This window comes from Tiliqua scincoides, chromosome 2 (assembly GCF_035046505.1).
Source record: "Tiliqua scincoides isolate rTilSci1 chromosome 2, rTilSci1.hap2, whole genome shotgun sequence".
Taxonomy (NCBI): Eukaryota; Metazoa; Chordata; class Lepidosauria; order Squamata; family Scincidae; genus Tiliqua; species Tiliqua scincoides.
In genome coordinates this window covers 227,583,398-227,610,526 of record NC_089822.1, presented here as the reverse complement: position 1 = coordinate 227,610,526, position 27,129 = coordinate 227,583,398, and the positions used below count along the sequence as shown (strand labels likewise).

The following is a 27,129-nucleotide window of genomic DNA, read 5'->3' as shown; positions in this document are numbered from 1 at the left end:
CACCGCCAAGGGGCTCAGGGCTAACTGGAAGGCAGTGCCAACAGTGCTTGCTGGAGTTCTGCCCGCAGAGCCTCCTGCTGCTGCTTGTCACATTGCACAGCTGGTGTGGCTGCCAGGCGGTGGGGTCTGGTGGCCCCGTGAGTGCCACCGGCCGTGTCGCCACCTCCAGTGAGTGCCACTGGTTGAGATCCACTGCAGAGGATTTTGCAGCCAGGCGGTCAGCCTCTCTGCCCAACGTTGCATACACGCAACAGGGATAAAATGTGTACACAGCTGTGGGTGGGGCAGAGGAGGCACCACACAAGCCACGTGCCTGTACCTGTCTCTGCCCCCCCCCACGTAACCCCTCCTATCAGCCTCCGCAGGGCGCCTATTCCACTTCCTGCTGTTGCCCTTCGCTTCAGTCACGTGGGCTGCAGCCAGGCCTCCTCAGAATCCCCGCTGTCCAATCAGATAGCACGCCTGTCCGGCAGCCACTTTTCCTGGCAGCAGGTCAGTTTTTTCCCGCCCCCTCTCTCCCTCCCTGGGTCTGGCGAAGGTAATAACGGCTGCGGGAGCCAATCAGTCGGGCGCGCGCACGCGCGAGCTAGTGAGTAGCGTCAACGGCCAGGATGGAAGAGGCGGGGGGTCGCGCGCCGCTTTCTCCCTGGGCGAAGGCACGGGGGCGGTCCCAGCTCTGAGGGGGGAAAGTTGGGGTTAGCCAATGGCTGCCTCAGCTCGGCCACCGCCTGGCGCTCCTGAGGGCATTCCCTGTCTTTCCAGCAGCGAGGCGGGCTGAGGCGACTTCCTTCCCGCCCCCCCAGGAGCAGGCTGGGAAGCACTCCGGCCTCTTCCTCCTCCCTGCTGCTGTGGGTGGTTCTTTTGCGAAGGGAGGCAGGAAGGGGCGCCCTGAGGTGTGGCCAGGGAGGGCGGCGGGTGGGGACATGGGCTGGGCAGGTGCTCCTCATCACCTGCGTGTGGGTGGCACTAAGTGCCAAGGGGGAGATGGGCTACCTGTGCTCCTCAGCCTGTGGACCTCTCTGTTTATAGTGCCTCATCATCTTGGAGCCACACTAACCCTCTGGCCTTCTTTCTTGACTCCCAGGTCCCCCAGTCTCAATGCAGCCGAACAGGAGGCGCAGAATAGAGTGGGACAGCTTGTCCGCCAGCTTGCCTGCCAAACACCGCAAGCTTACCAGAGACGGACCACCGCATCCTTCCCCCGGCGGCAGCAGCGTGGCCAGCAAGACAGCTGCCCCCAGGAAAGCTCGACCCTCCTGTTTCTCCAGATCTCCTTATAAAGCCTTTTCCAGAGCTTCCTTCACTGCGGGAGACTCTTCCTCGGACGATATCGAGTCTGAAGATGGCATCGATAGCCTGGTTGAGGAAAGCTCGGACCGTTCCCTTTCCAGCAGGGTGTTGCTTGTAAGACGTCCCGCCTGTGAAATGTCCAAGAAAAATGCGGTGGCTTTGTCTCAGGAGTCCTTGGAGCAAAAGGTACGCAAATGATAAATGAAACTTGCAATGTAAGAGTTACGTGTGCAGTAAGCTTTGTATAATTTGATAATTTTCTCCTGTTTGTGTAGCAGTGTCTGAAAGAAGAAGGCCCTTTCCATCAGCCTGCATTGCCCCACTGCCACCTGGTCCCTCTTTTCTCAGACTTCATCAGTGACTAACCGCTTTGTATAGGACAGAAGGAGAATGGGATCTTATTTTGGCAATGATTCACTTTGGCTTTCCCTGATTAACTCTGTCCTTCCCTCCCTGATTAACTCTTCCTTCCATTCCTACAATGTTGTGTCTGTTTTTAGATTATGTAATGCCTGAAGACAGAGACTGTTTTCTCTGTTTTGTTTTCTTTTCTCATTTTAGAAAAGGGCAACCTAATTCTACCTAATTCCCTGCATGGTGATGCTTTTAGAAGAAGCACCAATGCAACTTTAGCTGCATCCTGTGGGGAATTGTTGGCTGCTGGAGGTCTCCCTGGGGTAAGCCCCAACAGCTGCAATGGAACAACTCATACCTTTGCTAACAATATTGCTGATGGAGTCCATGTTGATCCAGGCAGATAGATCAGGCCTGGAATGGGAGTTGAAATTCGGTGTGCACTGTACTACTGTCAAACTTGCCCCCTCCTGGACCCAATTTGCCCTCCTCCCCACCCTCATCTCTACCCTGTTCTACCCACCTCCACCCTGTTCAACCTCTTCCATGTCTAACACACTGCATAGTCTTAACCTGTTCTGGCAGGCCTCCTAACATCCACCAGTACCTATGGGAAGGCTCTGGACTTATCTCAGTGCTCTGGCAGCTTATGCTGCCACAAAGCCTTTTGTGGCAGCCAGCACCAATGGAACGTGCATGCCACCAGCACTTCCTTATGAATGGCCCAATCCAGTATACACACTTATTTAGGAGACAGACTCATTAAACTCAGTGGGATTTACTTCTGATTTGATAACATAGGATTGTGCTGCAAGGCACTGTGGTAGATATTTAGGGTGACTTTTTCTTTTTGAAATAAAAAGTGAGCTTCTCTTTCTGAGTACTTGACTTGAAAATACAGGTGCTTTTTCTAAATCTGTTTTGGAAAGGAATACTGAGAAGCTTGGAATACGAGATAGCTAGAATCTAAGGAGTTTGTATGTGAGTGATTGTTTAGTATACAATTGGGGGTATTTAATTAGTTTGCAGAAATGTCCCAATGTGTTTGCAAGTTTTTACTGGATTCTTTGTGCTGTGTTTATAACTGCCCTGCTACATTTTGTGTGGAAGGAATTGTCAGCTGCTTAGCCTACTATGTGGAGGTAACATTTCTGTGAATTAGATGCTAGTGCATTATATATGCAGCTGACATGGTTATCATTTACTGTTTTAGGTTACACAAGATGCTTGCAACGATGTCAGTCCACATCCTGCACCAAACGCTGAAAGCAAAGATACTTCCAAGGAAGCAAAGACTGAATGTGGCAGGAGGAAGGCACAGAATCCGGATCAAGGATCCCGATTAATATACCAGAGAGCTCTGATGGGTATATTTGGAGGAGCATTAAAAACCAGAAGAGCGGTTACATCTCCAAATGGAATTAAAGAGGAAATTCCTAGACGCAGAAAAGAGGCTTCTGGATCAGGTAGCACCACAAGGCATCTGTCTGCAGCATCAACTCTGGAGGAAGAGCAAACTGGAAATGTTTCAAACTCTCTGAAAACTATCGCAAAAGAACAAATTAATATTTCAATCACACAAGACAAAATAAAGTCTCGTGGGTCAGATGGTAGCTCAAGACGTGTATCTGTAGTTCCAAGTTCAGAAAGAGACAAAGAGTTTAAGCAGGAGTCCAGCTTTCATGAAACTATTGCAGAAGAAACAAATGAAAGCTCCAAGCACACTGGAAAAGAGGCTTTCAAACCAGGGAGAAGCTCAAGGCGTACCACTGCAGTATCAAAATCTGAGGATGAATTGGAAAGTGAACAAGAGCTAACTAACCAGAAAAGTGCAACAAAAGTGGACATTACTACTTCTGTGGGTCAAAATAAGAGAAGACTTTGCAGAGAGCCTTGCAGGTTGGACAAAAATCTTAAAAGCTGCTCTAACCTTTTAAGACTTGAAGGAGACCAAAAAAGTAAGGAAGGGTCAACCAAACAGCAAAATAAAATCGGTGAAGAAAATTCTGGTACCAGATGGGATAAAAAAGGCTCTTTAAAGTCAGACAACAATATGAAATGTGTCTCTGATGTTGTAAGGCGTGAAGGTGAAGAATTGTTCAAGCAAAGTTGCAGTAGTCCAAAGACTATTGCAAAAGACACTGGAGGTTGCTCAAAACTGAAAACTCTGAAAAAAGAAAAATGCATTTCCCCTTATTCAGCAGAAGCATACAGTGATAATAAAAAGCAGTTTGTGAATTTTCAGAGAACAGTTGTTGTTGAACCTTCTTTGAAGCTTGTTTCTGTGGATGAGCACAATTCAAAAGTGGATCAGAAGGTGAGGCACTGAGCTGTGGAATGTCACTTCTGAAATGAAACCATTGCTAAGGGTTTGACTTGTCATTGTCTATCCACATAGAAAGTCATTGCTGAAACAAAAAGTAGATACGTTTGAAATTCACGCTAGAAAGTCCTATAGGTTGGGATATCCTTATGCCTCCTAAAGGATTTTCCTGGAGTTGGTAGGAAAAGAATGTAGTTCACTTACAGCACAATTCTTTGTGTCTGCTCAGAAGTAAGTCCTGTTTTGTTCAATGGGGCTTACTCCCAGGACAGTTTTCATAGGATTGCAGTCAGGCAACCCAAGCCTGCTGGCCACGGTGCCCAGAGGAACAGCAGCACCAAAATGGAAGCCACTGAATTCTGTGGGCACTGGGAAGCCGCTGGAGATCTCCTTAGAGGTCTCCACTTTCATCCCCTTCCCTGAGTAAGGGTATAGGTCCCACAGTGAACTTTTCAAGTCTGTGCCGGCTATTTTTCTGGCACAGAATTGAGAACCTCTTATCCGGCTTTGCAGCCCAACATGGAGGATAGGATCTGGTGGAGGAGGTCTCTGTCGGTCCCACCCACCTCATGGGTCGGTTCCCGCCCTCACCCAGCCCCTGAATGCCTCCCTACCCTGAAAGGCCGTACCACTGCCTGGTTCTCTGACCTTGCTCCATTGGCTGCACAGTGTCCTCCACCTGGCGCTGGGCCCAGCGCTGACTGGTGCTCCCTACTCCAAAGGTGCCATAAATGTGCTTTATGGCACATTTACGACACCCAGCACTGGTGCTATAGCCCTTTAGGATTTGGGCCCTTTAGTTACATAACAGTAACTTTTTAACTGTGGCAGTGAAAATCCTCAGGAATGGTCCTAGACACTTTAGTCGTGCCTCATTTGTGGGAGGAAAACCCTGTAGGATGAAACATTTTCCCAAGGTGATTACAAGTTTGATGTTGATTGCAACTTTTTTGCTTGGATAACACACTTCTCTTACCTGAACCTCATCAATTCAGCTGCCACTCAGAGACTTACAAAACTAATTTCTTTTTCAGTGACTCCATAATAACTTCACTATATCACTTCTGTGGATTGCCTAATAGGAAATTTTCTCCCAAACACAGAAGTTTTCACTAAACCACCAGCAAATTTTATTGTCTCACCTTTGGATTGGCCTATTATGATGGGCCTGCTAAGGTACTCATTCAGAATGAGTTGTTTGTCCTGAGCAAATGACAAACTGCAGGGCTAAAATGTTCTAGTTTAAATGTGCTTATATTAGCAACTTGCTGAACAGCCTCTTATATTTTTTTAAGAGCTCCATTTATTCTCTTACATTTTTCAACTATTTTGTTTGCCCCATGACTCTGGATTTTTGGACTTCACTTCGAAATAATGAGCAGCAATAGTACACAGATGTTCCTTTTTTGTGATTATGAACCAATGTTTGCACAGTAGGTCTAGCAGAACTTAATTAATTGAGGAGCCTCCACTCTTTATTTAATTTTTTTTAATGAGTTGTATCCAAAGAAAGTCAAACCTGTCAAAGCACCATAGATTTCAAATTAGTCTTGACTTTGTACTTCCTCATACTTTCAGTGGGCCTCAGGATTGAATTTCTTTGGATCTTCCCCATGCACTTTGGGTTATTATGTAGTTTAATTAGAAAGGATACTGATGTACTAGCAGAATTGTATTAGCTTCTGTGCAATGTCCAAAGAAATATAAAATAGGTTTTAGACATTCTGTGCAAGGTAAGACATTAAATGTACTAGTTTTCCTGTCAGAAAAATAAATACAAACTGTATGTTCTCTCTACCTTTTGCAAATATTTTATGATTACCAATGCCAATATAGTTACTGAAATAATAGTGCACTTGGTGAATCAAAATTGGATGCTAGAAAATCAGTGTGAATTGAGTCTACCAATGATATTCATTTCTGTTTATTTTATCTTGATTTACAGTTTACGGAGCAAGAAAAAGAGCCCTCAGTTGGTAGCGATTGGTCTGATATGGATGATGCAGAGCCACCAAGTGCATTCTCGCAGGAGGATTCCTTCCCAGTTCACAATTCCTTAGAAACTAAGGAGACTTCAGTGTTGGCAACAGAGTTTGTGATGTACCCTCCTCATTTATACAGTCGTGGGATGAATGACTATACAAAGTATTGGACGAGCAGTCCCAAAGCACCCACCTCTCCTCCTTTTTCAAGCCCGTCCGAAAACACTTCATATGCTAGTGCCTCATTTTCAAGTAATCTTTGTGATATTTCTTTAGAAGTTTCATCAAATACATCAAAAGATAAAGAATCTTCAGTGGCAGATGTGCATGGTCGGCCACGTTCACTTGGTTCTCCATTGGTCTGCAAGGACAAAAGTCAACGGCGGAGTATGGAAGTGGCATCGTGTGTTCCTATCTTCTCCACATCCCGCAAATCGGACTCTTTCAGTAATAACTGTGTAAACCGAGAATTGCCTAATGACCTGCCTAAATATCTAGAAGAAGGGTTTATTGATACCCACTGCCATCTGGACATGTTATATTCAAAGATAGCTTTCAGAGGCACTTTTTCTAAATTTAGAAAAACTTACAATAGCACCTTTCCTGAAGAATTTCAAGGCTGCATAGCTGACTTTTGTGATCCTCGTACTTTGAATAATTTCTTATGGGAAGATCTTTTAAAGGAAGACATGGTTTGGGGGGCATTTGGCTGTCATCCTCACTTTGCACGTTACTACACAGACACTTATGAAGGAAATATCTTAAAGGCATTGAGACATCCTAAAGCTGTTGCCTTTGGAGAAATAGGACTGGATTACTCACATAAGTGTAATACTGAAGTCCCAGAGCAGCACAAGGTAAAGGACTCTTAAGGGCGTGATCCTAACCCCTTATGTCAGTGCTTTCCACCACTGGCATAGTGGTGCCATTGGGACATATGCTGCATCCGGCAGTTGGGTGTCACTCGGAGGCCTCCTCAAAGTAAGGGAATGTTTGTTCTCTTCCCTCAGAGCTGCATTGCCCTTATGTCAGAGCTGGAAAGCACTGACATAAGGGGTTAGGATTGCACCCTAAGTCTTGTGGTGAAACCTGCCATTCATTGGGTGCACTGAAGCTTTGTAAGGGATTTTGTCAGGGGGAGTTTGCTGCTCAGTAGGGATGATTAATTTCCTTTGAAAGAAATACCATTGCTCAAGTATTCTGCACAAGGTCAATCTGGTGAATTGCTAAATGGGTTTTTGGAGGGTTTGTTGTTTTTAAAAAAGGGGGGAGTTTTGTATTTTTGTATGATGTGATCCTAAAATATTGACACTGAAATCTTTCATGGTAACTTGTCCAGAGGTTCTACTATCCACCTGCTCCTCCTCTGTATTGGAGGCGTGAGAAAGATAGTCGGATGCCTTTCTGTTCTAAATTGTATAAATGTGTGCAGTATTGTATGTGACTTCTGTGTCCAAAATGTGACTTGCTGCTTACCTGTAGTAGTGTTAGGGCAATAGTTCAGTTAAGTGGCCGGTTCATGAGGAACCCAAGTACAGTCTTGTTGTCTTCCTGTTTCTTCTTTTTCACCAGGTAAACAAATAACAGTATTTTAACTTCTTAGAAAAACACTTCTGAAGATGCAAGACTGTAGATATAATTAACAATGGATAAGCAGTTCTAAGCTTTTCTGATGACTTTCAGTTTAGGGTTAGGTATTCCCTCTGTGTTTGAGTACCATATACAGTACAGTACAGACTGAGCAGGCCTGGTCTGTTCAATGCAAATACTTTGAATCTTTGCTATTGGAGAGAGTGCGCATGTGTGCTTTTTAAAAAACAAATGTATGTTGATAAACGCTATAGAGGTGCCATGCACATGAATGGTGCTATATAAATACTCAGTGTGCTGTCTTATTTCTTGCTTCAGGTATTTGAAAGGCAACTGAATCTAGCTGTTTCCTTAAGGATGCCATTGGTAATTCACTGCAGAGATGCTGATGAAGATCTTTTGGAGATTATGAAAAAATGTGTACCAAAAGACCACAAAATACACAGGTAAATATATATTTTACCTTTCCCTTAATTTTAAAAATAGTTATTTGAAGATAAAGTGTACTGAAGCTCTTCATAACTATAAATACATCATGGACTAAAGTTTTAGGGCAAATTCTCAATACGAAATGTTAAAGTGTGTGTTAAACTCTGGTCATCTTGGCTGCAAAGAGAACTCTGTGATGGCAGTCATTACTAAATATATTGGAAAGGTCTTGGTAGGGTTTCTTTCTAGTGATCACAGATCAAGCTTCTTGCTTAGCACAGCTGTCCCCCTTCTCATGGCTCTGGTCATGTTGCCTTGCCTTTGAAAACCTGATAGTTGTTTCCTACCATTCATGTCCCCTTTACTTTTAGTCTTGAACAATTTAACACCAAATTGGTCCAGTAAATGTAACTGGTTTTAATATTTTCCCATTATGCATGAATTTTCTTGCAGGGTCTTGTGGCTAGTATATTTGCTGTTTGAGAGGCTGCCACACCATTTTGCTCATGAAGGACTTCAAGAGCTACATCCCTTTTCTTTCCTATATATTATTTTAGGCTTATAAACAATTTAGCAATATTTTGATTTGTTGGGAGCCACCCTAGTAGTGTACTATAAATATTTATAACCAAATTTTCCACAAAAATCATTCACACAAAGCAATTAACATAGCAAATAAATGAAGTGGGGGGAGGAAGTAGTTCCCTGTCCCAGAAGACTCCCAATCTTTAAAAAAAGACTCAAAAATAAGACAGGAACAGCTTGCTCCTTGGAAGAGTCAATATTCAGGAGTTCATAAGGACAGTTGCTGCCCCCCAGTTGCTGTCTTCTCCTAACCACTACTTAAAAGGTGCTTCTTACCCCCATTTGTAGTGGAATTTGGGCATGATTCTTTGCAAAGGCAACACACAAACCAATAAGTTTAAGTGCAGAAATCAAGGCTTCCTCTTGACAACTAGAACTTAATTCCTTGAATGGTGTACAAAATATTAGTCTGAATTTGCTGTACTTAATGAGACGTGACTTTTTACCTGCTGGTTCTTGAACTATTGAATGTTTTAAGAGCAACATAATTTTTCTGCATATATTTAGAACTGTATGTTATATCAAAAGTAAGTTTTTTAAAATGTGGCAATGTTAGGGGTTCACAAATACTGACTTTGCTATTAGTCCCTTTCAATTTATTCCCCACAAAACATTCCCTTCCTGTCTTCCTCCCACCCCCCACCCCCCCAGTCCTGTGGCATTGGCATGTGCTGAGGGCTTGGTAAAGAGGCAGGAGATCTCCTTAAAAGGCTCTGGGGTGTGAAAGAGAGAATCAGACTTTTTTTTTGTATCTTTCTGAAAACCTGAGTGTGAAGAGGCTCTGCATCTCAGCTTGGGGATTATCTCACTTGCACTGAGGTTTGGCTAGGTTATAAAAAAAAAAAAAAAAAAGCAGGACTTACTCACTTTCTTCAAACCACAGCGCAAGAGCCTGTGGGATGCTATTGAGCATACTTCTTATCAGAGGGCCTGGGGCACTTGTCTATTGAAAGGGTTGCTGTTCAGTGATTTTAAAGCAGCATTCTAAAATTGCCAGTAGTTTAAAACAAAGTTGTTGTTTTAATGTTTGGAAGATCTTTGTTTCACTGAAAATCTATTCCTTGTATATAGTGTTGGAATTTACAATATATTTCTCCCAGCTAAATTTATCCAAAGTCTCATCAGGGTGACTTTCAATACGTGAAGAAAATTAACCATATTGCAGCCACTGTATTAATGTCCTATCTGCAGACTGGCCTTTACAACCTGTCTTACTGCGTTGCTGCTGTTGGCTAGTCTTGTGCTACAGAATGACCACAGTTTTTTTTCCTTTTTCTTAGACATTGCTTTACCGGCAGATACAGTGTCATAGAACCACTACTAGACTACTTTCCAAATCTTACTGTTGGATTCACAGCACTGCTGACCTATCCATCAGCTCATGAAGCTAGAGACACTGTTCGAAAAATCCCTTTAAATAGAATAGTAGTAGAAACAGATGCACCTTATTTCCTTCCTAGACAGGTAAGAGTTGATGTTTTTAAAAATCCACCCTCTTTTCTGCCTGCATTTTAATACTATGTTAGTATAGCAGGAGAGGAACTCTTAGTTTGTGTGAGAGTTAATATTTGCTACCTTTCTGCATGGTTTCAGATGGGGCTGTCTGTCTGTACGGATTCTACTGTGCTTGAAATGAGAAACTTTTTATGGTGGTAAAGGATTTCCATGCATGGTTAAAACAGCTTTTCTGAGACTTCTAAGTAGTCTTAACTGTATGAAACTTGAGTTAGAAATTTTAGTACAAGTAACAGGTGTAGAACGTTTTTAGCACGCACTGCTATGCCTATTTAATTCCTGTGAAACATTCTCAATACTTAGTATAATGAGGTCCAAAGAAGTTTGTAGAATATCACTACAACCTTCTGTGGCACTATAGTGCTATAAGTTTACTAGGGTGCACATGACTCATTTAAGTATAGCAGATTCTAGAGATTTGCCAAAAAAAAAGCATTAAAATTACCAATTTTTCACAAGTAAACACAGCAATAATCAAGCTTTTGGTACATGTTCTTTCAATACACTGATATAGTTGACAAGAGGATGGGTGTTACTGCATGAGGTATGCAAAGTGCTTCCTCTGTACTTCATACAAATGTGTAAATGAACAGCATTCTTTCAGTTGGAATGAAGAGGGAGATCTGACCTGGTAGTAATAGTGGATTGGATAAAGGTGAAGGTAAAGAAACTGTTTGCTGGAGAAAGTGACTATAGTGGGCATATATAATCTTGACTGAGGAATGGTGAGAGGTCAGGGTGGTAAAAGAATACAAAGAGTGAAGGCTGAATGCTTCAGGTGAAGAAAAACATGACAGGGATCCAATGAGGTAGACTGAGGCTGTTACATAAGAACAGCCCCACTGGATCAGGTCATAGGCCCATCTAGTCCAGCTTCCTGTATCTCACAGCGGCCCACCAAATGCCCCAGGGAGCACACCAGATAACAAGAGACATCATCCTGGTGCCCTCCCTTGCATCTGGCATTCTGACATAACCCATTTCTAAAATCAGGAGGTTGCGCATACACATCATGGCTTGTACCCCGTAATGGATTTTTCCTCCAGAAACATGTCCAATCCCCTTTTAAAGGCGTCTAGGGTAGACGCCAGCACCACATCCTGTGGCAAGGAGTTCCACAGACCAACCACACGCTGAGTAAAGAAATATTTTCTTTTATCTGTCCTAACCCGCCCAACACTCAATTTTAGTGGATGCCCCTGGTTCTGGTATTATGTGAGAGTGTAAAGAGCATCTCCCTATCCACTCTGTCCATCCCCTGCATAATTTTGTATGTCTCAATCATGTCCCCCCTCAGGCGTCTCTTTTCTAGGCTGAAGAGGCCCAAACGCCGTAGCCTTTCCTCATAAAGAAGGTGCCCCAGCCCCGTAATCATCTTAGTCGCTCTCTTTTGCACCTTTTCCATTTCCACTATGTCTTTTTGGAGGTCCTGGAGGCCAAATTTATGGGAGGTCCTGGAGGCCAAATTTAGGCTTTTAGGCAGGAAGCTGAAAGCCAGGACCTCAAAGGTAGCATTCTCTGAAGTGCTACCTGTTCCACGCGCAGGGCCAGCTAGGCAGGCGGAGATCAGGGGTCTCAATGCATGGATGAGACGGTGGTGTAGGGAGGAGGGGTTTAGATTTGTTAGGCACTGGGGAACGTTTTGGGACAAGCGGGGCCTGTACAAGAGGGACGGGCTCCACTTGAACCAGAATGGAACCAGACTGCTGGCGCATAACATTAAAAAGGTGGCAGAGCAGCTTTTAAACTGATCCCTGGGGGAAGGCCAACAGGAGCCGAGGGGCATCCGGTTTGGTACTCCTCATCCTTATGGGATGATGGGGAGGTTAGAGAACAACAAGACAAAGGCAGAGTAGGAGAAGAAATTGGGAAAGGTAGCGTGCTGGGATGTGATAGATGGTTTGGCAGACTGAGAGGATGCGGGGACAAAGGAGCGAATAAGCAGCCCATCCTAGGGCATTCTGTTTACAAATGCTTTTATGCGAATGCCCGAAGTCTACGAGCAAAGGTGGGAGAACTGGAATGTCTGGTGACAAGGGAAAACATTGACATAGTGGGCATAACGGAAACCTGGTGGAATGCGGAGAATCAGTGGATACTGCAACCCCAGGCTATAAACTCTACAGGAGGGACAGGCAGGGGCGTGTTGGAGGTGGGGTGGCCCTTTATGTTAAGGAAGGGATAGAATCCAGCAAAGTAGAGATTGAAGGTGGGTCCAACTCCACTGTAGAATCTCTGTGGGTTAAATTACCAGGCTTGTGCAGCGATGTAATACTGGGGGCGTGCTATCGTCCTCCAGAAATCGGATGGGGACCTTGAAATGAGGAAACAGATCAGGGAGGTGACAAGGAGGGACAGGGTTGTAATCATGGGGGACTTCAATTATCCTCATATTGACTGGGTCAATTTGTGTTCTGGTCACGATAAGGAAACCGGATTTCTTGACATGCTAAATGACTGTGGCTTAGAGCAGCTAGTCACGGAGCCCACCAGAGGACAGGTGACTCTGGATTTAATATTGTGCGGTATGCAGGACCTGGTTAGAGATGTAAACGTTACTGAGCCATTGGGGAACAGTGATCATGCTGCGATCCGTTTTGACGTGCACGTTGGGGGAAGAATACCAGGCAAATCTCTAACAAAAACCCTTGACTTCCGACGGGCAGACTTCCCCAAATGAGGAGGCTGGTTAGAAGGAGGTTGAAAGGGAGGGTAAAAAGAGTCCAATCTCTCCAGAGTGCATGGAGGCTGCTTAAAACAACAGTAGTAGAGGCCCAGCAGAGGTGTATACCGCAAAGAAAGAAGGGTTCCACTAAATCCAGGAGGGTGCCCGCATGGCTAACCAGCCAAGTTAGAGAGGCTGTGAAGGGCAAGGAAGCTTCCTTCCATAAATGGAAGTCTTGCCCTAATGAGGAGAATAAAAAGGAACATAAACTGTGGCAAAAGAAATGTAAGAAGGTGATACTGGAGGCCAAGCGAGACGATGAGGAACGCATGGCCAGCAACATTAAGGGGAATAATAAAAGCTTCTTCAAATATGTTAGAAGCAGGAAACCCGCCAGAGAAGCGGTTGGCCCTCTGGATGGTGAGGGAGGGAAAGGGGAGATAAAAGGAGACTTAGAGATGGCAGAGAAATTAAATGAGTTCTTTGCATCTGTCTTCATGGCAGAAGACCTCGGGCAGATACCGCTGCCCGAACGGCCCCTCCTGACCAAGGAGTTAAGTCAGATAGAGGTTAAAAGAGAAGATGTTTCATACCTCATTGATAAATTAAAGATCAATAAGTCACCGGGCCCTGATGGCATCCACCCAAGAGTTATTAAGGAATTGAAGAATGAAGTTGCAGATCTCTTGACTAAGGTATGCAACTTGTCCCTCAAAACGGCCACGATGCTAGAAGATTGAAGGATAGCAAATGTCACGCCTATTTTTAAAAAGGGAAAGAGGGGGGACCCGGGAAACTATAGGCCGGTCAGCCTAACATCCATACCGGGTAAGATGGTGGAATGCCTCATCAAAGATAGGATCTCAAAACACAAAGATGAACAGGCCTTGCTGAGGGAGAATCAGCATGGCTTCTGTAAGGGTAAGTCTTGCCTCACGAACCTTATAGAATTCTTTGAAAAGGTCAGTAGGCATGTGGATTTGGGAGAACCCGTGGACATTATATATCTGGACTTTCAGAAGGCGTTTGACACGGTCCCTCACCAAAGGCTACTGAAAAAACTCCACAGTCAGGGAATTAGAGGACAGGTTCTCTCCTGGATTGAGAACTGGTTGGAGGCCAGGAAGCAGAGAGTGGGTGTCAATGGGCAATTTTCACAATGGAGAGAGGTGAAAAGCGGTGTGCCCCAAGGATCTGTCCTGGGACCGGTGCTTTTCAACCTCTTCATAAATGACCTGGAGACAGGGTTGAGCAGTGAAGTGGCTAAGTTTGCAGACGACACCAAACTTTTCCGAGTGGTGAAGACCAGAAGTGATTGTGAGGAGCTCCAGAAGGATCTCTCCAAACTGGCAGAATGGGCAGCAAAATGGCAGATGCGCTTCAATGTCAGTAAGTGTAAAGTCATGCACATTGGGGCAAAAAATCAAAACTTTAGATATAGGCTGATGGGTTCTGAGCTGTCTGTGACAGATCAGGAGAGAGATCTTGGGGTGGTGGTGGACAGGTCGATGAAAGTGTCGACTCAATGTGCGGCAGCAGTGAAGAAGGCCAATTCTATGCTTGGGATCATTAGGAAGGGTATTGAGAACAAAACGGCTAGTATTATAATGCCGTTGTACAAATCTATGGTAAGGCTACACGGAGTATTGTTAGAGCTACAAATGGCACATCTTCCCGAGAGTAGGAAAATATTGATAATAAATTTTCACATATACTCATCTCAGCTTCTCAGTTGGGGATGGGAGACACTGTTAGGAGGAAAGGGGAAAATTAACTCCTATCGCTTGTGAATTTCCTAGTTCTCCAAAGCTAGATGTAAAAGGTTTTTTTCCTGTAGATATTCATAGTTATTGCACTTGCTTGTCAATGATGGCTAACAGAAAGATAGTGGAAAGAATACTCCGTCAGGCTGTCCTTGATCTTCTAAATGTCAAAAGTTGTGAATAAATCAAAAGTAAAGGGTAGATCAGCTAATAGTTACCTTGGAGGGCAGTACATTAAAAAAAACTGGTATCTGAGATGGGATACTGTGCTAGGTGGATTGCTGGTCTGAGCAATGTGGTGGTGGTTTGGCCACAGCACAAATACATGTCATCTAAAAATTGCTCGCACTGGGTAGCATCTCAACTATTGCTTTTACTGTCAAGAGCTGCCTTCAGGAACAGAAGGAGCAATTTGCTCATGCAAAGGTTCCTTCCTTTGCACTTGGCACAAGATGTCATAATTCTTGGCTCCTTGTGTATAAATTCTATTAGTTGTAGTGTACCAAATAGAAATAGCAGCAAGGAAGCGAGACCTCCAAACAGGTATTCACAAAACAATTCACTACTAGATATTATAAGATATACTAGTGTGAAGCACATGCTTTGCTATGGTATTTAACTACTTTAAAATCCATTTTGACTCCAGTGAACTTTGCTTTGATTGCAATGAACAATTGAAATTTAGCACAAATACCCATGTCAGGATTGGTCCGGTCATGTTGAGACTGCCACTCTGTAGACCTTGGGATAATTTTGTTGGTCCTTGGCTACCACCGCACAGTGCACTACAGGATTACTCTGTGCATATTTCCTTGCCGCATTTTTAAGCCATTTCTACCCAACATTGCATATATGCAACTGGGATCAAATATGTACACCTGTGGGCTGGGTTGCCTCCTCCTTTTAGTGTTGGTGTATCTGGCACAATGTTTGCCAGTCCTGAGCCTTCTTGGGGCAGGAAGGGGTGATGGCTGTGAGATGTGTGAGTTCAATCAGGCTGAGGGAAGGGTGGTGTGGTGGACACTTCTTCAGGTTTACATGGCAGGTATGCATCAAAATGGCCCCTAGAAAGGTCCTGTATAAAGTGTAGCATCCTCACAAGGTAACTTTCAGCTCCGAGACTGTTATATTGCTCCTCATTGTGGTAAACCTCAAAGACTAAATCAAACAGTTGCGCAGTCATCACCAGTCTGCATAAACCACCATAAGGGTTGGGAACATGTGAGTAGGATATTGAGCGAAGCTGGTGTAGTTGTCCCCCTCACTGTAGTGGCACATGATGGAGAACTCCTCCGAGTTCTCACAGTGAGCTCACGCACCTCCCTAGTCATTAGCCGAGTGTCATGCATGAGAGAGGAGAGGGACTGGAACAGGAAGGTTCCATCTCATACCGACTTAAATTGAGGGACCTTCAGCTGCTATTCATAGAAACTACAATCAAGAGAAAATGCCTCCTGTGAGGGAAGTTAGACTGTGACACACAACTGTCGAGCCAGTGCCCCTCCTTTTCTCCTCTCACTGGAACGTGGGAGGAAGCAGATCAGTGCCTCCTGTGAGGTAAGCTAGACTGCACCACACAACTCTTGAGCCAGTGCCCCTCCCTAACTCTCCTCTCACTGGAATATGGGGATAAGCAGAGCAAGCGCTGGCGATAGCACATGTTCTCAAAAGTAAGGCTTGTCAAAATCTTGGGTTAGCAGAACTTCGCATTGAGCCAGAAATCATTTTACTGTTCAGAGTAAATACTAAAATGACTGTTATTTTACTGTTACTACCCCTTGCCATACCAATTTAAAAAGGGTTAAGTTAAAAGGGCCAACCTGGCCTCTGTTGTCATGTAGGCCTCAGGCCTCTTTCAGGCAGTAGCACAGGGAAAAAGCCACCCAGGCCTAAGTAATAGGAAGGGTTCTGTAATTCACCCCTGAATTTAGATTCACCCCATTTAGAGGTTGATTAGGGTGAAATCCTTAATTTTTAAAGCATTTGTATGAGTAACCTTCGTAAAGCAAAAGCCAAGTTGATATCTCATCAGGCCTAAAAGATAATGAAAAATTTGCAAAAACATACTTAATCCCTTTTTACTGCCTTAGGGGTTGAATTTCAAAAAATTCCTTCTTAGTGGGTCCTTATGTCATGGAAGGAATACGCTCCCCAAATTTCTTGTTTCTAGGTTCGGGGGTTTGGGCTGAGTGTTGATGAGTCAGGATATTTGTTGAGAGAGAGATTTGATAGTCCAACACATTTTGTAAAAAAAACCTGTTCTATACCAGTGCACCTTCTACAATGAGACAATGAGATCACTTCCTATTTGAGACTGTTTGTTAATATAACCTCATTGTGGAGGGTTCACTGGTGTAGAATGTGTCCCCAAAGAAGGTTTTTTGCCAGACTGTGTTGGACTTTTAGATATACCTCAACTTTTTTTCCCCTGCACCTGTTTGGAGGTCTTTCAACTTATTTGCGACTGTTTGGGTGCTGACCCCTTTTTAGCTGTGTACCAGATAGAAATGACCTGCTCTTCTCCTGATATTCCTATTTTTTCTCTTCCCAGGTTCCCAAAAGTGTGTGCCAGTATTCACATCCAGGAGTAGCTCTGCACACGGTGAAAGAGATTGCCCGCCTCAAGGATGTGCCGCTGTCTGTTATGTTAGCCATTCTAAGGCAAAACACCAACAAAATATATGATTTATCATAGAGAGGTGCAAGAGAGTGTGGAAAACAGCTGTTGAAGGAGTGTACTGTGATTTTTATTTTTTATTTTTGTAATTTAAATATAGATGTTTGGGGCTTGTATGTTTAATGTTGACCAACTTGGATATTGTGGCTTCTGGGAGCAAGGAAAAAGTAAATTAGATGTGCTTAAAAGAAATATCATTTAAAAGTTCACACCTTTTCCAGCTGGTTGTTGCCTGATGTTTAAGGTGCCTTAGTGTTGATTTCACTCATAAGAGTGGCTCTCCTTAATTGCTAATCTCAGAAGGCAACAAAGGGAACAAATTGTTAGTAAATTTTAATTTGTATTTTAATTTGTACTGTATTTTTATTACCATGTTCTAAGATTATAAATGAGCATTTTAGAAGATCACTTCCTACCAGCTAAGAACAATATGGGTGTGGTTGGTAACTTTAGAAGCTTAGCCTAAAGAAATTCAAGTGCTTTTAAATCATCAAAGCCATATCTGAAAGTTTCTTTTGAAGCTGCAAACTCTGTAACTTCAGCAGTGTTTCTCTTTACAACACAGCCACAACACTTCCATCTTTGGATGTAGTATATGTAAAAATGTTGTACAGAAATAAGAAGTGCATTTCTTGTACATGATGATTTCAAAAAAATATTGATGTATGATTATTAATTATTAATGAACACAATGGATCTTTGCAAAGGATGGCTGTAAACCACATGACAAGAATTTGTTTTTAAGGAAAACGGAAACTGCGGAAGTAACTCATGGATCCTACTTAAAGACTGGCAGTGAAAGACACACACTGAATAGTTCTCTAGAAGCACTGTGGTGGCCTGAGGAAGATGAGTGTTTGCAGCAGTAATTAAACAAAAGAAGTAAAATCAGGCTCTCAAGATTATTTCATGTAAAACCATGTCTAACTTTACTTTTTTTCAATTGGGTCAATTTTAACCTCTTCAACAGATTTCTTTTTAAGAAGAGAAAATGATTCCATTTTTTCTGTAATTCATTGCTTTTAAGTATTTGGATTTTGAAAGAGCTTGTTTGTAAATAGATGTATTTTTATATAAATATTCATACACTTTGATAGAATCTATCAGTGAGACAAGAAATTAAAATCTTGTAGTCAGTAACATGCAAGCAAGTGTTCTCATCCTTCCATTGCCTTCAAGTCAGAAATTCGACTTCATTATATGCAAATATTTTTTTCCCTGTAAATACGTACCTTCATGTAATTAATGATGATGCCCAATGTTTGTGGAAGTGATGGTAACCTTTTAAATTTTTGTGTGAGGGTGAGAGAGAGCCGTACGTGTATGTGCATGAGAGACAATAAAACCATGTTTTACCCCTCCAAGCCATAACTCTCACGTTTGTACATCTGAAATGGTTTAGATTAAAACAAAAACTCATTCACGTAATGAAGTCGTAAATAGCCTGTGGCAAAAGAAAGCAACCTGTCACCTTCTGGGTTTGTTTGCTTTTCTACAATTTTTGGAGCAAAATTCTACAGAAGAGAAGCAACTGCATGATGAAGCTGTAATCCTGTGCATAGCTGATAACTGGACCCCTACCCACTTTTGTGGAACCCATTTTGTTGCAATGCAGACATTAACTTCTTCAGCATGAATAGAGTTCTTCGTTTTACAACTTACATGTGTTCCTCATGTCTCTGTTATACCCTTACTTTTATCCAATTTTGCATTGTTTCCAAAAGTTTGCATGAGAAGGTTTAAGCTTCTGGGAACAATAAAGTACATTCTCTATTTCCAGTCCTCTATTGTCCAAGGGACAGTTTTTTTCCCTTGTTTCTCTCTTTGGAAAAACCTGGGGATTTTTTCTTCACAAAATAAGTTTTTAAAGACATCTTTCTGCATTTTGTGATCAAGGCATTTATTAGGTATGATATATGACATAACATAAAGCAAGATTTGAAGTTATTTAATTCCAAGAGTGAAACCTGATTTTTGTAAAATTGTTGTACCAAGGCTGGCATCTTGCTTTGCTTGTATCAGTGTGTTGCTTCATTTTCTGAAAGATCAATGGGAGAAATGTGTTTTAATTTTTATGTCCATACATCTAGGAATGTAAAAATGAATGAAACTATCTAAAGGCTCTACTATTAATGTAATATACAAAAGGGAAGCCATCTTTTATTTACTGTTACTTTTCCTAACTCTGAAGGAAACATCAGTAATGGGGTGAAATAAGATATTCCTGTAGAGAAGTAGTTCTCACATATTTAACATTGGGACCCACTTTTTGAAAAAGAATCTTGTCAGGACCCACCGCAAGTGATGTCATGACTGGAAGTGACATCATCAAGCAGGGAAATTTTTCACTATCCTAGGCTGCAATCCTACCTACACTTGCCCAGAAGTAAGTCCTATTTACTATCATTGTTAAAAGCATATACATAGTAGTCTGTTAAAAGTTCAGGTCTGTAACATTTCCCCAAATGCAGTCACATGCTATGGTAGCATCAAGTCTAATATATTAAAAATAAAATATTAAAATGAATGGGGACCCACCTGAAATCGGCTCACGACCCACCTAGTGGGTCCCGACCCACAGTTTGAGAAACTGCTGTAGAGAATTGGTTTGGGGGGTCAAACAATTCATTACTATGAATGTGGTTGAGGTGAATATGTATGAGGAGTTCTTTTTGTTCAGTAAATAGATAGGGCTAACTAGCAACTGGGATCTGTGCTCCCTCCCCACTCCCCTGCTATTTTCTGTGGTGAAAAAAATTTGAAGCAAATTTTGAGAAGCATTGATGCCAGGATTTATTATTCCTAAGTAACACTGTAAATGATTCAGCCTTAATCTCCTCTGACTATTGAAGACTATTGTTACCTACACCCTATGTTAAAAGGAGCTCCTGATGTGTAGCTTGCCTTTCTAATTAATGATACCTTAGATGAGCTTTGTTCTTTCATGAATAAAAATCCTTCATCTTCATCCAGCCTTTAATGTTAATGGGGTGGGCATTTAAACATGCTAAATTTACTTTTTTTTAAATTTATTTGAGCATGCTAAGCAACTATTAATATTTAAATTTCATGCAGATTGAATTTGGGTAAGTTTTTGGAGGCCTCTCTGAATAAGGGGCACTTACCTTTGTTGTCCTCAGCAAGTATGTCTTCCAGAAACTGCTCCAGTATTTGTCCATAGTCTTTGTACTGCTCTTCTGAGATTCTCATGCCAATTTCAAAGGGAACCTTGAACTAATGAAAGAGGCAGAACTGGAAGATTACTGTAGATCTGCCCTGTCCCCTTATATTTCTGTATCTGAACTGTGTCCATATATTTGAAGGGCTCAGTGCTATTGGAAAACTAGCAGCGAATTAAGAGTCAGAGTGCAGGGGGAGCTGTGATTCAGGAGGGTGAAAAATTACATCTGAGCGTAGTTAGGAGAGGATGTTGTGATGAAAGATCAGAAGATCATCAGGTGGATGATGTGGTGTTGACAGGATCCCATGTTTTGACAGCTGTTTGACAGCTCTGGTAAGGGAAGGGCTGGCTCCACAGCTGTAATCAATCAAGGCCAATGGAGACCTGGATGGACACCTGAGCTTCATTTGACCTTGATGGGACTTTGAATGAGCTAACAAGGTAGCTCACAGCTGAGCTGCATTTGGACTTAACAAGGGGCTGCAGGATAAAAGGCAGCTTCAGAAGGAGGAAAGAGCTGATGAGACAGTACACCTGACCTAGAGAGAACCTGACCAAGCGCTACCTGACCCAGACCTACAGGACACGGATGGACCAGGACCTATGGGAGAAGAGAGGACTGCCAGGACCCTGCTGGAAGAGACGCTCTGCTGGAGAGGACACAGAGGAGGGACTCTGGTGCAGAACACTGGACTGGGCTGTGCTTTGGAGACTGGATTGGACTTTGCTTAGAGGCTTTGGACCTTCACCCACTACGTTAAGTGGAGTTTTGGGGAGGGGAAAGCCTCAGGACAAGAGGAATTGCCAGGAGTGTGTTTGTAGCAATAAATTCTTGTTAATTCTCAACTGATAAGGCGTTCTGTTCATTTCTTTGCGCACCACAACTGTTCTTGGAAAAGGAGGGTGTTAATTAGCCAAAAAGTGGGTGTTAGAAGGGAGTTGAAATATTTGGACGGGACAGAAGTATAAGAAAATGAATGTATGGAAGTGCTAGATTACTGAAGGAAAAAAAGTTGTTACACTGAGATGTTTTATCGTATGTGCCCAGAAGTATATTTACTAATTAACAATAATGACTTGTGTTCTTACTTGATTTTTTTAGGAGTACATTTGTGTGTTTAGATAGAACAAATTAAAATCTCTAGGGCCTCTGTTGCCCTGTCAGTCTTCTATTTTCTTTTATTTCCTGGTAAGCAGGAAACATGCTAATGTAGATGTGTACTTGGTGGCTGATTGCCTACCAGGATAGCATGGGCTATACAAGTATTGTGGCTATTGCATGGACAGATGGCAAGAGGCCTTGTCTATTTTTTCCACTGTTTTAGTGGAAGACCTGACACTAGCTTCGGGTCTCCTTCCCAAACAACCCACCTTAACCAATCCATCAAGGACTCCAAAACAAGGAAGATCATCCGGCTTGTTGATCACCTTTTGCAACCAATGCCCCAAACCTCTGAGAGTTCATTCAGTGAGAGAGATTAGCTCCTCCACTGCAAATAGGTGATTTCATAGTCTGCCTAGAGCAGCCATTTTCAACCACTGTGCCATGGCACACTGGTGTGTCGCAAATGGTCCCCTGGTGTGCCGTGGGAATTTGGGAGAGGGTCATTTATCAATAGAACCATTGGGGGATGTGAGCCTCCATTGACAGCACAGTGTGCCTTGTCAATTGTAAAAAAGCTGATGGTGTGCCTGGACCACAGTGTGCCGCGAGATGAAAAAGGCTGAAAATCACTGGCCTAGAGGCTTACTCCTTGCCTGTGGCTCTTGATTCAGGAAATGGATAGCTGCTCTCAAGTCACAGTCTTACACCCTACTATGATCCTCGGGCACCTTTCTCCCTTTCCTACTAATTGTCTTAATTTTTCTCCTGTAGAGTCAAAAATTCTCATTTCCTTAATTCCAGCTCCTTCTATGAAGTTCACCTAATCTCTCTATTGCCCCTCTACCCTCCTTCTACTTGCAAGGACTGCCTTCTCCACAGCTTATACTTAAGGCTGTGTTGTGTGTGAATAGGGGGAAATCTAGTCATAGGACTTTGTGAGCAAGTTTAGTTAGGTCCCATTTTGATTCTCTTTCCTCTGAATCTCTGAACTCCCTTCTGTTGCACCTTTAATCCTTACCTTCTTCTTCCTTCCCTGCTGAATCACATAGCTGTGCCTTTACACATAAATTAATTTTTTCTCTCCTGTGCATGTTAAAAGTGGTTAAAAAGCGGGGGGCGAAGTTAACACTCAGTGAAGTTGCGGGGAACCTTGGAGGGCTCCTGGGGGAACTGCTAAATAGATGTTTTCCAAGGACCTCAACACATGAGGTACTCTTCGTTGCCAAGAAGAAGGAACGAAGGCTGAGAGCTTGAACGGGGGAGTCTATTGAAACGGCGGTTTCTGAGTAATTTCCCCGTTTGCTCTGTGCTGAATCACATAGTATCCCAGACGCTATCTTTGGAGACGATTCAGACAGCTGAGAACTCCTCCCCCCCCCCCACGGCCTAGATAAACATGAAAGCGAACAAGCCTTTAATTGTGAGTAACCAGTTCATTAAAAGGCTATAAAAAGAATTGCAATCAAGAGGTTGGAAGGAGGGGAAGACAACTTCAAGATTATTTATGTTGGCAGGTAGCCACCCAGAGGGGAAATGAGCGACTCTGGATTTAAAGAAACCCTTGCTGGAGTATTTTTCTCTTTTTCATAATAAGGGTGACTGCAAGATAAGGAGAGAGATAAGAAGATGAAAGATCACCCTGCTGAAATGGTATACATAGAAAAGAAATAAATAACTAACTTTCAACGGCTGAAATAACTTTTACTTTCGCTTTCCTAGCAAGAAGGCTCGATTCAGGCCTGGTCATTTAAAGGCCTACTAACTTGACAGTGTTATTGACCAGGATTACTGATCCACCACTTCTGGATATTAAAAATTAAGGATTACTTTGGACAAGAAGGGATGCAAGATAATAAGACTTGGATGACTCTTTAATTATTTGACTGATTTGACATTGTTATTGACCGAAAGTGGAATATTGACTTACCCCTTTTGGATATAAAAATTGGAAATTAGCCTTACAAGAAGGTGAAACAAGATAATGAGAGTTGGTTGATTTTTTTTTTATTGTTGGACCATTTTATCTCTGTTTTTTTTTTATAGCCAGAGGTATATTGGCTTGATTTGATATTGATAAGAATGGCATTCAAAAATTTAAAGGATGTTAGTAAAAGCCAGCCCTTATTAATGGATTTGTTGTGGGATTTCAGAAATGAAATGAAGCAACAGGTCAGAAAATTATCTGAACAAATGAAGCAAATAAACTCCTCCCTGACAAGCATGCAGGAACAGATTACAAATAACAGACAAGAAAAAAGAATGGATCAAATGTTGGATGAAACTAAAGAAGTGGAGATTTTTGAAATGAGACAGGAGATGGAAAAAGCAACAGTTATTATCAGAATTAAGAATTTTAAGGAAGAAAAAACAGGGAACTTTCAGAGAGCACGTCATTTCAAGAAGAGGAAGAATTTTTGGATTAAATCCAAAAAGAATAGAATGAAGGAAAAGAGAAGGATTAAGAAATTTAAGAGTGTTAAGAAGAAAAAGAAGTGGGAGGAGCAAGAAAGAAAACACCAATAAGACAGAAAGTGAAAATGGCTGAACAAAAAGTAGATCTTTTTTTTCTTTTTGTAGATATTAATGGACCGAATTCTTTTTAGAAGTGAAGAGTATTCCATTAATTATAACAAATCAAAGTAGATGTAAATGAAAACAAACTTGGAACACAAATATTGCAAAAATTAAAGTGGTATTAAGATAACTAAAAGGGTTATTTTTTAAAAGAGGAATTATATAAAATTTTATAGATGGTATTTAATTCCAGAGAAAATAGTAGAAATGTACCCTGGGTCATCAAACAAATGTTGGATAAGTAAACAATTGAGGGAACTTTTTATTATATGTGGTGGATATGCGAAAAAGAAAAGAAATATTGGAAAATGATATATAAATTGTTACAAGAGATACTGAAGTTTGTATTACCATTCAAACTGGAAACATTTCTCTTAAATGTGATGTCAGAAATTAAGAATCAGATAAGAAATATTTTATTTTAAATATTAGTTTAGTGGCAAGAAGAGTGTATAAGTAAAATTTGAAGCCTTTTTATGATTGGATAGTTAATTTTAGATAAAGAATATTGATTGTTTAGTTAAATTATTAATCATTAGATTAACAAATATGATGATTTGTGTATTGATGAATCATTTTGTTTTTAGACATTGTTAAATTTGGGGGGGGGGGCGGCTAATGTATGTTGTAATCGATGGCCAATACCCTCATGTGTAACCTGTGTAATCCCAGCCCTAAGTCTAACCTATTTTCCTTACCTGTATCTGTAATAAATAAATAAACTCTGTTGTTTAAAAAAAATGGTTAAAAAGCAGTGCCAGCAATAACACTTAACTATATGCAATATTTCAAAAGTTGGAGGATTCACCTGTAACGGTAATTAATCAAATAGACCAGGGGTGCTCGATAGGTGGATCGCGACCCCCTCTTCAGATGCCTCTGGGAGGAAACGCCGGGAGTAAGGCCCATTGTACTCAATGGGGCTTACTCCCAGGTAAGTGTGGCTAGGATTGCAGCCTCACAGCCTAATCCTAGGCATGTCTACTCAGGAGTAAGTCCTGTTATACTCAGTGGGGCTCAAGGTACACCAACATACATTGTACACATAAATGTTATATGTTACGATGGGGCGAACATTGTAAAAAAACTCTGGTAGATCTCCGGGCCTTGCTGGGTTTCAAAGTAGCTCTCGAGCCAAAAAAGTGTGAGCACCCCTGAAATAGACATTTAGTTGTACAACTTTGATTCAAAGTTAGTTCATTGAAAAAACATGGACATGAAACACCAATTTGTATAACAGGAACTGTAAAACAAAGAAAAATTACCTTTATTTCTATGTTGTTGGTGTCTCCCTCAGTCTCATGGGTATCTGGAAATGCTTCTGCATCACGGCGGTGTACCCTTGGTGTAGGTTTTGGGGGAACTTTTCGTTGCTGGAAACAAATCAGAGCTAAGTGTGAAATTTCTGTAGGCAAGAAAGAGCATGTATGATAAACGCCTCTTGAGAGAGTTCTAGCAGCAGAGTAGTAGCTTCTGGTACTAACCTGTGTCCTTGGTTGTTCAGGACTTAAGAAACTGGAGCCAGCCAGTGTGGTCTCTGCCCACAGTGAATAGACAAGGATAATTCCTAGCAGTATAGCTCTGGGAACCATGATTGCCTTTAAGGATTGAATCAACCTGCATTTGTAGCACATAAAATGTTTTTATTGATATGGCTTTTAAAATAGTGTATTCCAAATAAAGTATTTGTTCTAACATCACTACTAGAGCCCAAAAGATGCATCTCCTCATCTAGTCCTTACATCAGCCGCATTTAAATTTGGTCATTTTATAATTGTTGGCATCTACAGCCCAGTTGGTCTTTCTTGATGTAAAATAGGTAATTTCTTCCCTTGGGTTTAAAAAAAAAAGTAACACTAAGAAACAAAAGGGGAAATGGCAGCTGGTTATGTTTCTTACCTAATGCTTCCTGAATTAATCCATGGAAGGCAATGCCTTAAAACCTATATATAGTGAAAGACAATATTTGGTTTGTGTAGATGTAACACCTGTCAGCCTAAGTTGCATTAGGTGTTTCTTGGCAACATGTACCAATTATGTAACAAGTAAACAAAAAGAAATATGTGTAGTGCATTAGTTTCAGGGGTGTCTAATTTTTTTAATCTGATTGAATTGCTACACTACTTGCATTTTTCAGTGAATGTTTGTCTAACAAGAGTATGCTACTACATGTTCAAAATGGAAAGTTACACATGGAAATGTAACAGTTGTGTGAAATTGGGGAAAGGCTGTAACTCAGAGCACTTGCTTCACACGTAGACGGTCCTGAGTCTGATCCCCAACATCTTTGGGTAGAGCTAGGAAAAACCTTCCCTGAAAGCTGAGAGTGAATACTAGGCTGGCTGGACCAAAGATCTGACTAGAAACTAGCTTCATGTGGTCATCCAAAGTTCAATTCTCACTGCTCTGCCCATCGTGTTATCCTATTAAACTGAATGCAACTATTGCTCTCTCAAAATCTAGATGTTTGTAATGTGGGAGTATATGCTAGTTATCCAAGTAATTGTATCTAGTCTACATTCTTCAGCTGCCTGTTCCTTTGCTCCCCTCCATCCCACTTTAGCACCATAGTACAAAGTAGAGAAAAAAGTCCTACAAGCAAAATGAACCAGCATGCATAAGGATTGCATTAGAATCATGAGCAGGGGTGAAGATATTTCTACCCATATAGCTAAACATATCACTTTCATATAGTAGCACTGAATATAGCAATTGGTTCACTGTGCAGTTCTCAAACTTTTAGCACCCACATTTAGGACCCACTTTTGAGAATGAGAATCTGTCAGGACACCCTGGAAGTGACATCACCAAAGCAGGAAAATTTTTAACAATCCTAGACTGCAATTCTACCCACATTTACCCAGGAGGAAGTCCCATTTACTATCAACGTTAAAAGCATATACATAGTAGCCTGTTAAAAGTATAGATGTGTAACATTTCTCCAAGTGCAGTCACATACCAAGGTAGCATCAAGTCTAATATATTAAAAATAAAAAATTGAAATGAATGCGGACCCACTAGAAATTGGCTTGCAACCCACCTAGTGGGGTCCCAACCTACAGTCTGAGAAACACTGGTGTAGGGGAATAAGTAGTA

General features: G+C 41.9%; 2 protein-coding genes across 4 annotated transcripts; one reads left to right on the top strand and one right to left on the bottom strand.

The window, feature by feature from the left end:
• The first annotated feature begins 516 nt into the window (after positions 1-516).
• On the top strand, positions 517-21,169 carry TATDN2 (TatD DNase domain containing 2). Of its 3 annotated transcripts, none has more exons than XM_066617776.1 (7): positions 517-589; positions 1,085-1,476; positions 2,858-3,961; positions 5,913-6,806; positions 7,858-7,985; positions 9,834-10,017; positions 17,048-21,169. In XM_066617776.1, exons 2-7 carry the CDS (start codon positions 1,099-1,101, stop codon positions 17,189-17,191), a joined length of 2,832 nt encoding a protein of 943 aa, XP_066473873.1. In that variant the 5' UTR covers positions 517-589; positions 1,085-1,098; the 3' UTR covers positions 17,192-21,169. The 3 variants fall into 3 exon arrangements, with proteins under 3 accessions (XP_066473873.1, XP_066473872.1, XP_066473874.1); XM_066617775.1 differs by lacking the exon at positions 517-589 and adding an exon at positions 768-848; XM_066617777.1 differs by lacking the exon at positions 517-589 and adding an exon at positions 873-893.
• On the bottom strand, positions 19,192-25,625 carry GHRL (ghrelin and obestatin prepropeptide). Its single transcript, XM_066612982.1, has 4 exons — positions 25,518-25,625; positions 25,299-25,406; positions 20,299-20,407; positions 19,192-19,211 (listed from the first exon to the last, which is right to left on the bottom strand). The coding sequence occupies exons 1-4, from the start codon at positions 25,623-25,625 to the stop codon at positions 19,192-19,194; spliced, it is 345 nt and encodes a 114-aa protein (XP_066469079.1).
• Positions 25,626-27,129: the final 1,504 nt, after the last annotated feature.